Source organism: Vicia villosa, linkage group LG2 (assembly GCF_029867415.1).
Source record: "Vicia villosa cultivar HV-30 ecotype Madison, WI linkage group LG2, Vvil1.0, whole genome shotgun sequence".
Taxonomy (NCBI): Eukaryota; Viridiplantae; Streptophyta; class Magnoliopsida; order Fabales; family Fabaceae; genus Vicia; species Vicia villosa.
In genome coordinates this window covers 79,431,225-79,449,175 of record NC_081181.1, presented here as the reverse complement: position 1 = coordinate 79,449,175, position 17,951 = coordinate 79,431,225, and the positions used below count along the sequence as shown (strand labels likewise).

General features: G+C 34.1%; 1 protein-coding gene and 1 long non-coding RNA gene across 2 annotated transcripts; both read right to left on the bottom strand.

Annotated features, from left to right (window-relative positions):
* Positions 1-5,894: 5,894 nt before the first annotated feature.
* LOC131646334 (peamaclein-like) lies at positions 5,895-6,363 on the bottom strand. The gene is made up of 3 exons (XM_058916400.1): positions 6,298-6,363; positions 6,176-6,206; positions 5,895-6,076 (listed from the first exon to the last, which is right to left on the bottom strand). The coding sequence occupies exons 1-3, from the start codon at positions 6,361-6,363 to the stop codon at positions 5,895-5,897; spliced, it is 279 nt and encodes a 92-aa protein (XP_058772383.1).
* Positions 6,364-17,268: 10,905 nt separating this feature from the next.
* LOC131646333 (uncharacterized) lies at positions 17,269-17,691 on the bottom strand. The gene is made up of 2 exons (XR_009297421.1): positions 17,650-17,691; positions 17,269-17,550 (listed from the first exon to the last, which is right to left on the bottom strand). It is a non-coding gene; the product is annotated as an uncharacterized LOC131646333 (long non-coding RNA).
* Between the last annotated feature and the right edge of the window lie 260 nt (positions 17,692-17,951).

Genomic DNA, 17,951 nt, shown 5'->3' with positions numbered 1-17,951 from the left:
TATGCATGCATAGACAATACAAAAAATAAAACTAGGGACACTTGGGTCCTCCTTTATCATTTTTCAAGTTATTATAACATGGACATTCTTCCTTGTGACCAAATGTTCCAGATGGAACACATAAACATTTTGCACAACAAATGTTACAATACTCTAAACATCTCTCCTTATTTGAAGTTGCTGAACATCGCACATTACATGCTCCCGCACACTCTGAAGAAATAAAAACAATATTTTAACGGTGAGCAATGTTGTGTTTCTCATATGATTGCTAAAAGAATATTGTTAAAAAACAATAGCTAGAGTTCATACCATTAGGATGAAGAGATCCTTCTCCACCAGCCTGTAGATTTTTAAACTCTGAATTATAAATCTTATATCTAGAATGAAAGGAGATATTATTATTTTTAAACTAAATAATTCAAATCACTCACATAAACATCTTGGATCACAAAAGCTGTGACAACCATTAGAAGAAATGCATAAGCTAATTTAGCCATAGTTGTTAGGTTGGTATTTTAATCTCACTCTTGTTTTATACAAAGTTTCTCCTTAGAATTTAGTTATATAAAGGCAAATGTTAACACAATACAATAAATCTTATTTATTATTTTCAATTCTAATGTTGTGTTTATCTGGACGGGTTTTAATATAAGTCAAAAATTATATAATGTTATATTATACTAAATTGGAAAAACTATACAAACAACAATAAATTGATATATATGGACGGTGAGTCTTTAGTTTATCGGTTTCTAGGTATTTTTATGTTTTTTTACAGTTTTTAGTTGACTTCTACTTTTATTGGTTTGTTTTCCCTTTTTTCTTTTGTATTGTTATTTTTCCATTTCTAGATTGCACTTTAGATGCTAATTTTTTAATTGAATTAGAAAATATTTATTTATTTATATTTATCTTTTTAAAATTTACTAAAATATATTTTGTTTAATTTATTAATATACTTTAATAATTTTATTGAATAGTGATATTTGAATTATAAATTCCAGATGATAATAGTAAATAACTGATTATTGATAACTAAAAGATAATAATAGTAAATAACTTGTTATTGCATAGAGGTATCTCTCTTCCTTTAAATAACATTTTTTGTCCCTTTTGTAGTGTTGGTTTAGAATCGGGTAGGCATACTTTTTTTTATTTTTTTATTTGTGGGGTGGTTAATAGGATTTGGAATGATATAGCTTCTTGGGTTGGTAAGGGAAATAGGGCGGAGGACGAGTGTTTACCAAGTTTTATGGAGTTGCACTCCTTCTTTAAACTCAAGAAAGTTAAGAGATGTAAATTGGGTGTGGTTTGGTTGGCGGTTACTTGGTGCCTTTGGTTAGTTAGGAATGATGTGTGTTTCCGGAATGATGGTTGGAGCGTTAACAACATCGTTTGGAACATAAAATTCACGGTATGGAGATGGTCTTTTTGCGGGAATATTATCGCTACCAATTGCAATTTCTACGATTTTTGTAAGGATCCTTTGCGGTTCCTTTCGTAAGGGTAATTGGTTTGTAATAATCCTTTTTAATAGGCTTTTTGTTGGCCATTGTAATCGGGTTTGAGAACCCCTAGTTCTCCTATATATATAATCCTTGCTTATGAAAAAAAAAAAGTAAATAACTAATTATTGATAACTAAAATATTGATGTGGTTGGTTCTCTTATGTTTTTTTATCTATTAAGTTGAAATTTCTTATATTCTTAGGAAATGGAACTATGAGAGATTTGACAATATTCATCTTAACGTCAGTCAAATTACTGATGAAGTTAACATGATACAAAGGTTAATTAATGGTGCAATATCTTACAATGATGATATTGGATCGGAGGAAAAATCACTACAACAATTAACGTTTTTCATGACGAAGCTTTCACGTCATCAAGAAAAAAACCTAGGTTTTATTCCAAGGCGCACAATATATATATATATATATATATATATATATATATATATATATATATATATATATATATATATATATATATATAAACAACTTGTTACCTCGATTTTTATAAACACCGAGGTGATATACTATTTAGGACATGCTTCAAATTCTAACTAATGCACTTTATGTTTTTATTTGTTAACAACTATAAACTAAATGATTTAACCCTTCTGTTGTTTTTATAAATCGAGGGTTAAAATAATCAGATTTTACTAAAAAACACTTGCTGAGCAGATTTTTTCCTAATACTATCTTATTTGTAGCTGCCTCACAGTCGAATGCATCATTTTTTTAAAATGGATTACAAAACTGAAAAAAATGTTTTTCTACCTTGAACAAAATAATTTTTCAGCTTTTGCAATCCATCTCAAACAACGGTGTTGTTGCCGTTGTTTAAGGTTTTGAACAACTATGATTTATTTCTAAAAGTCTTGATGGATTGCAAGTGCTAAAAAAACATTTTATAATTTTTGGAACAAACACGTGATTAGAAGTTGGATGCATTTCAAGCATGCAAATGGTATACGCTAGCGAAAGCAGTGATAATCATAGCATCAACAATCAATCTTGGTGAAGGCATGTATGACATTCAAGACGGATCTCTACCACCTTGTATGAGACCTGGACATACTGCTTTTTTTATATTCTGAGTAAACAATATTGATATTCTGCGAAGATTTGTTGCATATAATGTATTTTTGATACTATGGGTAAACAGTGTAACCATTAAAAAAATTATTCTAACCCCTCAGTTTTGTTTTAAAACCGAGGGATTAGAGTATAAAATGTTTTTTCCCAAAACCTTTTACATTGTTTACCCAGAATATTAAAAATACATTGTATGCAACCAATATTGTATGTGACCTGTTTATGCTGTAATTTTAATATTCTGGGTAAACAATATTATATTCTGCGAAGATTTGTTTCATACATATATTTTTACTATTATGGGTAAACAATGTAACCATTTTTGGAAAAAAAGTATTTTACTCTAACCCCTCAGTTGTTTTGAAAACCGAGATGATAGTTAAGTGTTTCTTTCACTATTTTCATTCAAAGGCCTTAAACAAATCTTTGTCGTCCATATAAAGATTATCAACGCTTAAGAATCCACCATTAGTGATCCGCGTAAAACTTAAGGAACATCCATTATATAAGTTCTCTTACGATATAGGAAATCTAAATAAAACATATGAAGCGCTTGAAACATAAGAAGACTTGAAAAAATTCTCTTCGATGAATTGCAAGAGTAGAAAATAAACTGGGCTCAAGGAAATTTTTAATTATATTGAAATTTTTTTTATTATTGATATTAATTATCTTACCCATTTTTTCACCAGAAACAAATTCATCCAAGATGATCCGTAGAGAATATCTTTTAACAAACCCTTTTGTTTTGTTGTGGATTCAAGAAACCATCATTACAACAATATCTACCAATATGCTAAATGTCACGATATGCACGCTATAGGTGTAATACACAGGAAGCCATTTACAGTTCTACTTACATGACATATCAAATGCGTCCATCAGCCAGAAGCATCGGCATCATGGCCATTCCAGCAGGAGTTTGACCCGGTCCATACATGGAACGCTGTAAAAGATTCGACTCCAATAATCAGAATATCATATTAATATATGGTGAATGTGAGAATAAACCAACGACATAATAGCAGCCATTCCAACGGGTGTCTCAACAGTTAAATTGATATCTAATCAAAACCTAATAGACTTACGTTCCCAAGGAGTTTGCCAAGGAAACGAAGAAATCAAAGCACCACGCGTGACAAGGGATACCGTAGAATCAGAACCACGTAAGTCTACTATCATCAACATCAGAAGGTTTCCAAGGACGAATTTCAGAAAACCACTGTTTCCACCAAACGTTGCCATCCCCAATCAAATCTACTAAATATCCCTCCTCCAGTTCCTCTAATAAGAAAAGGTTAGCTCCTAATGGGGGTAATCTTAACTGCAAAAACGCCTTCCACTTCAAAGCTTGTATGAATGTTGAATGCCGACCCAGGAATCACCACTTTTCCAATGTACGCCTTATCCAGCCTTCTTCTTTGTTCCTCCGAAGAATAAAACTCCATCGCCAGATTAACATCTCGAGAAACCCCGTGCTTTTTATTCCGAAAACCACCAGCACCTTTGCCCCTGCACCCTTTAACCTTCCACCATCCGCCTCTCTAAACCGGCTAAATCTGGGGGATTAACATGGCTTTTCTTGCCGTCAATGATGATATTATCCAACCTAACCGCCAACATCCTCGAGTCTTCTACCTTGTTGAATCTTGCAAATCTGAATCTCATGCCTATCTTGTTTCTGAAAGGCGCAATGTTAACTTCGACGATGTCTCCATAACAACCAAACAAATCGTAGATATCAGCCGCCTTGACTCTTTCAGGGATCATCGAGAAGTAAATGGAATCTAGGCCCATTTCATCCACCTGCTTACCTCCACCCCTAGCCGGAAAGCAGTCCCATTTAGGATTGAAATGACGAAAAACTCTCTTTCACATCTTGCTCTACTCCATCGAGGGCCCTCGAGGCCACCGGATAAGTCTCACCACCAACTTTGGCCGGAAACTAAGAGAGAGAAGAGAGCATCACTTTGTATAATTGATGATATGTGTGATTATTTCTTGTTTTTTAGAAATGTTGGTTAACTGGAACCGAACGAGTACTGTATTTTTCTTTTCTTTTTATAATTTTTAATCTTTTTTGGTCTAATTAGTATTAGAAATAGAATACTAAAACCTTTGTTTACATTTTAAGTTTTTATAATTTGTTTTCTTTTTAAGTTTATGGTTTTTTTTTAGAGGTCACGTTAATTTCTTTCAATTCATTCACGTGGCACACGGTTTGAGAAATGGCAACTACATGAACTTTTACTTTATTTTTTTCTAAGTTGTTGTATATTTTTTCTTTTTTGTTTAAGGTTTTTTTAACCAAGATAATATATATAGGGAGAACAAAGGGTTTTCTAACCCGATTTTACAGGGAAATGGGAAATTTCGACAAAAAAAATTATAAACCAAATTCAATGACGAGAAAAAATACAAAGGATCTTTGCAATACTAAAAAACGGAATTGGGGTGAGTAATTTTCCTATAAAACGACCACTTCCAAACAAAAAACTTGATGTTCCAAACGATATTATCAACACACCATAATCCTTCTGAAAACGCACTCCGTTCCTAACCAACTAAATGGCCAAAGTAGTAGCAAGACACACAACACCCAATTTCCTATCTTTCACCTTAGTTTAAGTTTTTCTACCTATTTAAATTATAATTATTATTTTTTAATTTATAATAAAAAATTATTGACTAATAATTAAGTTTTAAAGAGGCTTCTAAAACGAGTACTTAAATTTCTGAAAAAAATTTCAAAATGAATTCATAAAATATTTTTTAAAAATTCATAATTTTAGATTTTGTAGTTTTTAAGTTATTTTAATACAAAATAAATTATAAATTTTAGTAATTGTCAAAATAACTACATAATAATTTTTTGACATAATTACAGTATGGATCTTTTAAATTATTTTATTATAATAAATTAATCATTTAATTTTTTAACAGTTTAGGTCCTTTAAGTTTTTATTAAAAAAATATATATTATCATTCACTACTATTATTTGACCATTATAATTCAACCCACCAAATTTTATTCACAATAATAACAATAACCCTTTGAAAATTACTATATTTTAATTTCTTTTATTTCATTATTTTAATTAAATTGTCATCACTTATTTGTCACTCTTAACTTTTCATCTGGTTCCATTGCACATTAATAACCAAATAACAATATTTGCACGATCAATAATATACACACAATAAAAACTAGAGACAATTTTATTAATAATCATATTTCAGAGAAATGCATTCACATAGATCTATGCATGCATAGACAATACAAAAAATAAAACTAGGGACACTTGGGTCCTCCTTTATCATTTTTCAAGTTATTATAACATGGACATTCTTCCGTGTGACCAAATGTTCCAGATGGAACACATAAACATTTTGCACAACAAATGTTACAATACTCTAAACATCTCTCCTTATTTGAAGTTGCTGAACATCGCACATTACATGCTCCCGCACACTCTGAAGAAATAAAAACAATATTTTAACGGTGAGCAATGTTGTGTTTCTCATATGATTGCTAAAAGAATATTGTTAAAAAACAATAGCTAGAGTTCATACCATTAGGATGAAGAGATCCTTCTCCACCAGCCTGTAGATTTTTAAACTCTGAATTATAAATCTTATATCTAGAATGAAAGGAGATATTATTATTTTTAAACTAAATAATTCAAATCACTCACATAAACATCTTGGATCACAAAAGCTGTGACAACCATTAGAAGAAATGCATAAGCTAATTTAGCCATAGTTGTTAGGTTGGTATTTTAATCTCACTCTTGTTTTATACAAAGTTTCTCCTTAGAATTTAGAGTTATATAAAGGCAAATGTTAACACAATACAATAAATCTTATTTATTATTTTCAATTCTAATGTTGTGTTTATCTGGACGGGTTTTAATATAAGTCAAAAATTATATAATGTTATATTATACTAAATTGGAAAAACTATACAAACAACAATAAATTGATATATATGGACGGTGAGTCTTTAGTTTATCGGTTTCTAGGTATTTTTATGTTTTTTTACAGTTTTTAGTTGACTTCTACTTTTATTGGTTTGTTTTCCCTTTTTTCTTTTGTATTGTTATTTTTCCATTTCTAGATTGCACTTTAGATGCTAATTTTTTAATTGAATTAGAAAATATTTATTTATTTATATTTATCTTTTTAAAATTTACTAAAATATATTTTGTTTAATTTGTTAATATACTTTAATAATTTTATTGAATAGAGATATTTGAATTATAAATTCCAGATGATAATAGTAAATAACTGATTATTGATAACTAAAAGATAATAATAGTAAATAACTTGTTATTGCATAGAGGTATCTCTCTTCCTTTAAATAACATTTTTTGTCCCTTTTGTAGTGTTGGTTTAGAATCGGGTAGGCATACTTTTTTTTATTTTTTTATTTGTGGGGTGGTTAATAGGATTTGGAATGATATAGCTTCTTGGGTTGGTAAGGGAAATAGGGCGGAGGACGAGTGTTTACCAAGTTTTATGGAGTTGCACTCCTTCTTTAAACTCAAGAAAGTTAAGAGATGTAAATTGGGTGTGGTTTGGTTGGCGGTTACTTGGTGCCTTTGGTTAGTTAGGAATGATGTGTGTTTCCGGAATGATGGTTGGAGCGTTAACAACATCGTTTGGAACATAAAATTCACGGTATGGAGATGGTCTTTTTGCGGGAATATTATCGCTACCAATTGCAATTTCTACGATTTTTGTAAGGATCCTTTGCGGTTCCTTTCGTAAGGGTAATTGGTTTGTAATAATCCTTTTTAATAGGCTTTTTGTTGGCCATTGTAATAGGGTTTGAGAACCCCTAGTTCTCCTATATATATAATCCTTGCTTATGAAAAAAAAAAGTAAATAACTAATTATTGATAACTAAAATATTGATGTGGTTGGTTCTCTTATGTTTTTTTATCTATTAAGTTGAAATTTCTTATATTCTTAGGAAATGGAACTATGAGAGATTTGACAATATTCATCTTAACGTCAGTCAAATTACTGATGAAGTTAACATGATACAAAGGTTAATTAATGGTGCAATATCTTACAATGATGATATTGGATCGGAGGAAAAATCACTACAACAATTAACGTTTTTCATGACGAAGCTTTCACGTCATCAAGAAAAAAACCTAGGTTTTATTCCAAGGCGCACAATATATATATATATATATATATATATATATATATATATATATATATATATATATATATATATATATATATATATATATATATATATATATATATATATATATATAAACAACTTGTTACCTCGATTTTTATAAACACCGAGGTGATATACCATTTAGGACATGCTTCAAATTCTAACTAATGCACTTTATGTTTTTATTTGTTAACAACTATAAACTAAATGATTTAACCCTTCTGTTGTTTTTATAAATCGAGGGTTAAAATAATCAGATTTTACTAAAAAACACTTGCTGAGCAGATTTTTTCCTAATACTATCTTATTTGTAGCTGCCTCACAGTCGAATGCATCATTTTTTTAAGATGGATTACAAAACTGAAAAAAATGTTTTTCTACCGTGAACAAAATAATTTTTCAGCTTTTGCAATCCATCTCAAACAACGGTGTTGTTGCCGTTGTTTAAGGTTTTGAACAACTATGATTTATTTCTAAAAGTCTTGATGGATTGCAAGTGCTAAAAAAACATTTTATAATTTTTGGAACAAACACGTGATTAGAAGTTGGATGCATTTCAAGCATGCAAATAGTATACGCTAGCGAAAGCAGTGATAATCATAGCATCAACAATCAATCTTGGTGAAGGCATGTATGACATTCAAGACGGATCTCTACCACCTTGTATGAGACCTGGACATACTGCTTTTTTTATATTCTGAGTAAACAATATTGATATTCTGCGAAGATTTGTTGCATATAATGTATTTTTGATACTATGGGTAAACAGTGTAACCATTAAAAAAATTATTCTAACCCCTCAGTTTTGTTTTAAAACCGAGGGATTAGAGTATAAAATGTTTTTTCCCAAAACCTTTTACATTGTTTACCCAGAATATTAAAAATACATTGTATGCAACCAATATTGTATGTGACCTGTTTATGCTGTAATTTTAATATTCTGGGTAAACAATATTATATTCTGCGAAGATTTGTTTCATACATATATTTTTACTATTATGGGTAAACAATGTAACCATTTTTGGAAAAAAAGTATTTTACTCTAACCCCTCAGTTGTTTTGAAAACCGAGATGATAGTTAAGTGTTTCTTTCACTATTTTCATTCAAAGGCCTTAAACAAATCTTTGTCGTCCATATAAAGATTATCAACGCTTAAGAATCCACCATTAGTGATCCGCGTAAAACTTAAGGAACATCCATTATATAAGTTCTCTTACGATATAGGAAATCTAAATAAAACATATGAAGCGCTTGAAACATAAGAAGACTTGAAAAAATTCTCTTCGATGAATTGCAAGAGTAGAAAATAAACTGGGTTCAAGGAAATTTTTAATTATATTGAAATTTTTTTTATTATTGATATTAATTATCTTACCCATTTTTTCACCAGAAACAAATTCATCCAAGATGATCCGTAGAGAATATCTTTTAACAAACCCTTTTGTTTTGTTGTGGATTCAAGAAACCATCATTACAACAATATCTACCAATATGCTAAATGTCACGATATGCACGCTATAGGTGTAATTCACAGGAAGCCATTTACAGTTCTACTTACAAGACATATCAAATGCGTCCATCAGCCAGAAGCATCGGCATCATGGCCATTCCAGCAGGAGTTTGACCCGGTCCATACATGGAACGCTGTAAAAGATTCGACTCCAATAATCAGAATATCATATTAATATATGGTGAATGTGAGAATAAACCAACGACATAATAGCAGCCATTCCAACGGGTGTCTCAACAGTTAAATTGATATCTAATCAAAACCTAATAGACTTACGTTCCCAAGGAGTTTGCCAAGGAAACGAAGAAATCAAAGCACCACGCGTGACAAGGGATACCGTAGAATCAGAACCACGTAAGTCTACTATCATCAACATCAGAAGGTTTCCAAGGACGAATTTCAGAAAACCACTGTTTCCACCAAACGTTGCCATCCCCAATCAAATCTACTAAATATCCCTCCTCCAGTTCCTCTAATAAGAAAAGGTTAGCTCCTAATGGGGGTAATCTTAACTGCAAAAACGCCTTCCACTTCAAAGCTTGTATGAATGTTGAATGCCGACCCAGGAATCACCACTTTTCCAATGTACGCCTTATCCAGCCTTCTTCTTTGTTCCTCCGAAGAATAAAACTCCATCGCCAGATTAACATCTCGAGAAACCCCGTGCTTTTTATTCCGAAAACCACCAGCACCTTTGCCCCTGCACCCTTTAACCTTCCACCATCCGCCTCTCTAAACCGGCTAAATCTGGGGGATTAACATGGCTTTTCTTGCCGTCAATGATGATATTATCCAACCTAACCGCCAACATCCTCGAGTCTTCTACCTTGTTGAATCTTGCAAATCTGAATCTCATGCCTATCTTGTTTCTGAAAGGCGCAATGTTAACTTCGACGATGTCTCCATAACAACCAAACAAATCGTAGATATCAGCCGCCTTGACTCTTTCAGGGATCATCGAGAAGTAAATGGAATCTAGGCCCATTTCATCCACCTGCTTACCTCCACCCCTAGCCGGAAAGCAGTCCCATTTAGGATTGAAATGACGAAAAACTCTCTTTCACATCTTGCTCTACTCCATCGAGGGCCCTCGAGGCCACCGGATAAGTCTCACCACCAACTTTGGCCGGAAACTAAGAGAGAGAAGAGAGCATCACTTTGTATAATTGATGATATGTGTGATTATTTCTTGTTTTTTAGAAATGTTGGTTAACTGGAACCGAACGAGTACTATATTTTTCTTTTCTTTTTATAATTTTTAATCTTTTTTGGTCTAATTAGTATTAGAAATAGAATACTAAAACCTTTGTTTACATTTTAAGTTTTTATAATTTGTTTTCTTTTTAAGTTTATGGTTTTTTTTTAGAGGTCACGTTAATTTCTTTCAATTCATTCACGTGGCACACGGTTTGAGAAATGGCAACTACAAGACCTTTTACTTTATTTTTTTCTAAGTTGTTGTATATTTTTTCTTTTTTGTTTAAGGTTTTTTTAACCAAGATAATATATATAGGGAGAACAAAGGGTTTTCTAACCCGATTTTACAGCGAAATGGGAAATTTCGACAAAAAAAATTATAAACCTGTGAGATATTGGATCGAACTCTAGTATTGTCGTAGGGTAGCTTCTTGGTTCGACAGTTCGACAGAGTTAAGCATGAAGTCGAAGGATTGTTCACATGCTGGTGTCGAAGTGTGCATGCTGTAGTCGAAGATGGATCTAGCATGCAGATGTCGGAGATGCTAGAGTTGTTAGCATGTTAAATTAGGTTTTAGTGTTTAAACCCTAATTTGTTAAGTTAGCTTGTTTATTAAGTTGGCTTGTGTAATGGGCCTTGCTGAAAAAGCCCATTAGTTAGTATGTTAGGTTTTATTATAAATAGCATACTAGTCTCTCATCATTGCTAAGCTGCAAATCCTAATTTAGGGTGAGAGAGGTTATTTGTTATTCTTGTAAACTTGTAATCTTGTTTTAAGAGAAAGTGAAAGAATAGCAGTTATAACCAATTCTTGTGTTCTTATCCCTAATTCCCTATTATACTTTGTTATTGGTATCGTTTTTCACAATAAATTGGTGCGGTGAGCGTGGAGAAGATGCCTTCAACAAAGTATGAGATTGAAAAGTTCACCGGAGTGAATGATTTCGGTCTGTGGCGCTTGAAGATGAAAGCCCTACTGGTTCAGCAGGGTTGTTTGGAAGCGTTGAAGGGAGAGGCAGCCATGAATGCTGCATTAACGGCAGCGGAGAAGACAACTATGATCGAGAAAGCACACAGCGCAATTCTGTTGAGCCTTGGTGATAAGGTTCTCCGGCAGGTATCAAAGGAGACGACGGCATCAGGGTTATGGGTGAAACTTGAAAGTTTGTATATGACCAAATCGCTGGTAAATCGACTCTACCTGAAGCAAGCTTTGTATTCATTCAAGATGATTGAAGACAAAGTATTGGCTGAGCAGTTGGATATGTTCAACAAGCTGATTCTTGATCTTGAAAATATTGATGTGAAGATCGATGATGAAGATCAAGCGCTGTTACTATTGTGCGCTTTGCCTCGATCACATGCTCACTTCAAAGAAACTCTCTTGTATGGAAGGGAGTCCCTGACGTTTGAAGAAGTTCAATCAGCCTTGTACTCTAAGGACTTGAATGAACGAAAGGAGCATAAACCTTCGACTGTTGGCGAAGGTTTGGCCGTTAAAGGAAAACTCTTACGAAAGGATGGTAAGTTCGACAAGAAGAAAGGCAAAAGCCAGTCGAAGACTTACAGTGGCGAAGCATCTGGCATTCGATGCTACCATTGTAAGAAGGAGGGTCACACAAGAAAGGTGTGCCCTGAACGCTTGAAATATCATGGAGGTAAGGATAATGGCAACGCTGCCATTGTTCAAGATGATTTCGAATCATCTGATGTTCTTGTGGTTTCAAGCAGTGACTCTAAGAAGGAGTGGATTATGGATTCAGGTTGCACTTGGCACATGACTCCAAACAAAGACTTGTTCGAGGAATTATGTGATCAAGATGGTGGATCAGTATTACTGGGAAACAACAAGGCTTGCAAGATTGCAGGTGTTGGATCTGTGAGATTCAAGCTCCATGATGAGTCAATAAAGTTGTTGACTGAAGTCAGGTATGTTCCTGATTTGAAGAGAAATTTGCTTTCTCTTGGTGAATTCGACAAGAAAGGATATGTTTTCCAAGGAGAGAAAAGTATCCTAAGAGTCATGAAGGGTTCGAAGGAAGTCTTGAGAGGCGTGAAGAAACAAGGCTTGTATACCCTTGAGGCTGAAGTTGTAAGTGGTTCGACAAATGTTGCATCCACGAAACCTTTGTCGAAAACAGAAATCTGGCACATGAGATTGGGCCATGTCAGTGAAAGGGGTCTGGTCGAATTAGGGAAACAAAATCTGCTTGGTGGAGACAAAATCGAAAAGCTGAAGTTTTGTGAACCCTGTGTACTTGGAAAATCTTGCAGAGTGAAGTTCAACAAAGGCAAACAAAGAACACATGGATCCCTTGATTACATCCATGCTGATCTTTGGGGGCCTGCAAGGTGTCCATCACATTCAGGAGCAAGGTATTTTCTATCCATAGTAGATGATTATTCCAGAAAATTATGGGTATTCATCCAGAAGACTAAGGATGAAACTTTTGAGAATTTCAAAAGTTGGAAGACTCTGGTTGAAAATCAGACTGGCAGAAAGGTCAAGAGGTTGAGAACCGACAATGGCCTTAAATTTTGCAATGAGGCATTCGACAGTTTCTGTGCTGCCTCTGGTATTGCAAGGCATAGAACTACTGCAGGTACTCCACAGCAAAATGGTTTGGCTGAAAGGTTTAATCGAACTATTTTGGAGAGAGTCATATGCATGTTGACTAGTGCGGGGTTAACAAAGGTGTTCTGGGCTGAGGCTGTTTCGACAGCAACATATCTGATAAACAGGTGTCCTTCGACAGCGTTAGATATGAAGACACCTGAAGAAGTTTGGTCGGGACATCCACCAGATCTCGACAAACTGAGAGTATTTGGCTGCGTAGCCTATGCTCACATTAGGCAAGACAAGGTCGAACCTAGAGCTCTGAAATGCATGTTCATGGGATACCCTGAAGGAGTCAAAGCTTATAGGCTATGGTGCCTAGAGCCAGGTCACAGGAGGTGTATCACCAGTCGAGATGTAGTTTTCAATGAAGCTGAAATGGCTTTTAAGAAAACTGATGATGTTGGTCGAAGTACAGAAACATCTGACGAAGAGCTGGAACAGGTAGAGATTCCTGTTGAGGTGGAGCATGTTGATGCTGAATTGCATATCCCAGATGAAGTCGAAGAAGAAGCAGAAGATGCTGAAGTTGAGGAAACTGACGATGACTACCTATTGTCGAGAGATAGGTCGAGAAGAGTCATCAAGCCACCTCAGAGACTTGGATATGCAGATCTTATAGCTTATGCCTTAATCTCTGCAAGTGAGGTTCTAGACGAAGAACCTAGAGACAATAAAGAAGTTATGAGGAGTCGAAATAAGACTGAATGGCTGAAGGCCATGGATGATGAGATAAAATCTCTTCATGATAATCATACCTGGGAACTGATCAAGAAACCTGCTGGGGCAAGGTTAGTCAGCTGTAAATGGATTTTCAAAGTTAAGGAAGGAATTGAAGGAGTGACGTCGAAAAGATACAAGGCAAGGTTAGTTGCAAGGGGTTTCACTCAGAAAGAAGGTGTCGACTTCAATGATGTGTTTTCTCCTGTTGTGAAGCATAGGTCCATTCGAATGTTGCTTGCCATGGTGGCACAATTCGATCTTGAACTGGAACAGATGGATGTGAAGACTGCGTTCTTGTATGGTGATCTAGATGAAACGATCCTGATGAGGCAACCTGAAGGGTATGTCGAAAAGGGGAAGGAAGATTATGTGTGCAAGTTAAAGAGATCTTTGTATGGGCTGAAACAATCTCCTCGACAGTGGAATAGGAGATTCGACAAGTTCATGGCACGCATAAGTTTCATTAGAAGTCAGTTCGACCACTGCGTTTACTTCAGATTTCGACCTGGTAATTCATTTGTTATTTTGTTGCTTTATGTGGATGATATTCTCATAGCAAGCAACAATGTTGAAGATGTGATGAGGGTGAAGGCTGAACTCAATAAGGAGTTCGATATGAAGGATCTGGGAGCTGCTTCCAGGATTCTTGGAATTGACATTCGAAGAGATAGAAAGAAGTCGAAGTTATGTCTATCTCAAGAGGCATATCTACGGAAGATTCTTGAAAAGTTTGGTATGTCGAATTCGAAGCCAGTTGTGACTCCAACAAACCCTCAATTCAAGCTGAGTATTGATCAGTGTCCCAGTACTGATGTCGAAAGAGCCTATATGAATAGCATTCCGTATGCTAATATAGTTGGTTCTTTGATGTATGCTATGGTTTGTACTAGACCCGACATAGCATACGCAGTAAGTCTTGTAAGCAGGTACATGGCGAATCCTGGAAAGGCTCACTGGCAAGCATTGAAGTGGATTTTAAGGTACATAAATGGGTCTCTGAATAGAGTCCTAATTTATGGTGGAGCCTTGGGTGAAGATAGTAAAGCAGTAATAGAAGGATATGTCGACTCTGATTATGCAGGTTGTATGGATTCCAGAAAATCTATTTCTGGATATGTTTTCACTATGTTTGGCACTGCAATTAGTTGGAAAGCAACACTTCAGAAGGTTGTTGCTCTATCAACCACTGAAGCGGAGTATATTGCCCTAACTGAAGCTGTGAAAGAAGCATTGTGGCTTGAAGGTTTTGCGAAGGAGCTAAAACTTCAAGGTCGAGGTATCACTGTTAAATGTGATAGTCAAAGTGCAATACACCTGTCGAAGAATTCAGCCTATCATGAGCGAACTAAGCACATTGATGTGAGGCTGCATTTCGTCAGAGGAGTAATCGAGCGTGGAGAAGTCCAAGTGCTGAAGGTTTCGACTGAAGACAATGCTGCTGATATGATCACCAAGACATTGCCGAGTTGCAAGTTTTTCCACTGTATGCAGTTGATAAAGCTGCATGAAGAAAGCTAGTTTGTTCCTTGACGTTGTAGAGTTAGGTCCAAGGTGGAGATTTGTGAGATATTGGATCGAACTCTAGTATTGTCGTAGGGTAGCTTCTTGGTTCGACAGTTCGACAGAGTTAAGCATGAAGTCGAAGGATTGTTCACATGCTGGTGTCGAAGTGTGCATGCTGTAGTCGAAGATGGATCTAGCATGCAGATGTCGGAGATGCTAGAGTTGTTAGCATGTTAAATTAGGTTTTAGTGTTTAAACCCTAATTTGTTAAGTTAGCTTGTTTATTAAGTTGGCTTGTGTAATGGGCCTTGCTGAAAAAGCCCATTAGTTAGTATGTTAGGTTTTATTATAAATAGCATACTAGTCTCTCATCATTGCTAAGCTGCAAATCCTAATTTAGGGTGAGAGAGGTTATTTGTTATTCTTGTAAACTTGTAATCTTGTTTTAAGAGAAAGTGAAAGAATAGCAGTTATAACCAATTCTTGTGTTCTTATCCCTAATTCCCTATTATACTTTGTTATTGGTATCGTTTTTCACAACAAATCGAAAAGCTGAAGTTTTGTGAACCCTGTGTACTTGGAAAATCTTGCAGAGTGAAGTTCAACAAAGGCAAACAAAGAACACATGGATCCCTTGATTACATCCATGCTGATCTTTGGGGGCCTGCAAGGTGTCCATCACATTCAGGAGCAAGGTATTTTCTATCCATAGTAGATGATTATTCCAGAAAATTATGGGTATTCATCCAGAAGACTAAGGATGAAACTTTTGAGAATTTCAAAAGTTGGAAGACTCTGGTTGAAAATCAGACTGGCAGAAAGGTCAAGAGGTTGAGAACCGACAATGGCCTTGAATTTTGCAATGAGGCATTCGACAGTTTCTGTGCTGCCTCTGGTATTGCAAGGCATAGAACTACTGCAGGTACTCCACAGCAAAATGGTTTGGCTGAAAGGTTTAATCGAACTATTTTGGAGAGAGTCAGATGCATGTTGACTAGTGCGGGGTTAACAAAGGTGTTCTGGGCTGAGGCTGTTTCGACAGCAACATATCTGATAAACAGGTGTCCTTCGACAGCGTTAGATATGAAGACACCTGAAGAAGTTTGGTCGGGACAAAACCAAATTCAATGACGAGAAAAAATACAAAGGATCCTTGCAATACTAAAAAACGGAATTGGGGTGAGTAATTTTCCTATAAAACGACCACTTCCAAACAAAAAACTTGATGTTCCAAACGATATTATCAACACACCATAATCCTTCTGAAAACGCACTCCGTTCCTAACCAACTAAATGGCCAAAGTAATAGCAAGACACACAACACCCAATTTCCTATCTTTCACCTTAGTTTAAGTTTTTCTACCTATTTAAATTATAATTATTATTTTTAAATTTATAATAAAAAATTATTGACGAATAATTAAGTTTTAAAGAGGCTTCTAAAACGAGTACTTAAATTTCTGAAAAAAATTTCAAAATGAATTCATAAAATATTTTTTAAAAATTCATAATTTTAGATTTTGTAGTTTTTAAGTTATTTTAATACAAAATAAATTATAAATTTTAGTAATTGTCAAAATAACTACATAATAATTTTTTGACATAATTACAGTATGGATCTTTTAAATTATTTTATTATAATAAATTAATCATTTAATTTTTTAACTGTTTAGGTCCTTTAAGTTTTTATTAAAAAAATATATATTATCATTCACTACTATTATTTGACCATTATAATTCAACCCACCAAATTTTATTCACAATAATAACAATAACCCTTTGAAAATTACTATATTTTAATTTCTTTTATTTCATTATTTTAATTAAATTGTCATCACTTATTTGTCACTCTTAACTTTTCATCTAGTTCCATTGCACATTAATAACCAAATAACAATATTTGCACGATCAATAATATACACACAATAAAAACTAGAGACAATTTTATTAATAATCATATTTCAGAGAAATGCATTCACATAGATCTATGCATGCATAGACAATACAAAAAATAAAACTAGGGACACTTGGGTCCTCCTTTATCATTTTTCAAGTTATTATAACATGGACATTCTTCCTTGTGACCAAATGTTCCAGATGGAACACATAAACATTTTGCACAACAAATGTTACAATACTCTAAACATCTCTCCTTATTTGAAGTTGCTGAACATCGCACATTACATGCTCCCGCACACTCTGAAGAAATAAAAACAATATTTTAACGGTGAGCAATGTTGTGTTTCTCATATGATTGCTAAAAGAATATTGTTAAGAAACAATAGCTAGAGTTCATACCATTAGGATGAAGAGATCCTTCTCCACCAGCCTGTAGATTTTTAAACTCTGAATTATAAATCTTATATCTAGAATGAAAGGAGATATTATTATTTTTAAACTAAATAAATCAAATCACTCACATAAACATCTTGGATCACAAAAGCTGTGACAACCATTAGAAGAAATGCGTAAGCTAAGTTAGCCATAGTTGTTAGGTTGGTATTTTAATCTCACTCTTGTTTTATACAAAGTTTCTCCTTAGAATTTAGAGTTATATAAAGGCAAATGTTAACACAATACAATAAATCTTATTTATTATT

Excerpts from the sequence above, each read along its gene's own strand:
- LOC131646334 (XM_058916400.1), bottom strand. The coding sequence starts at position 6,363 with ATGGCTAAATTAGCTTATGCATTTCTTCTAATGGTTGTCACAGCTTTT. Across the intron at positions 6,207-6,297 it reads TTGTGATCCAAGATGTTTAT|GCTGGTGGAGAAGGATCTCT; the intron begins GTGAGTGATTTG and ends AAAAATCTACAG. Across the intron at positions 6,077-6,175 it reads AGGATCTCTTCATCCTAATG|AGTGTGCGGGAGCATGTAAT; the intron begins GTATGAACTCTA and ends TTATTTCTTCAG.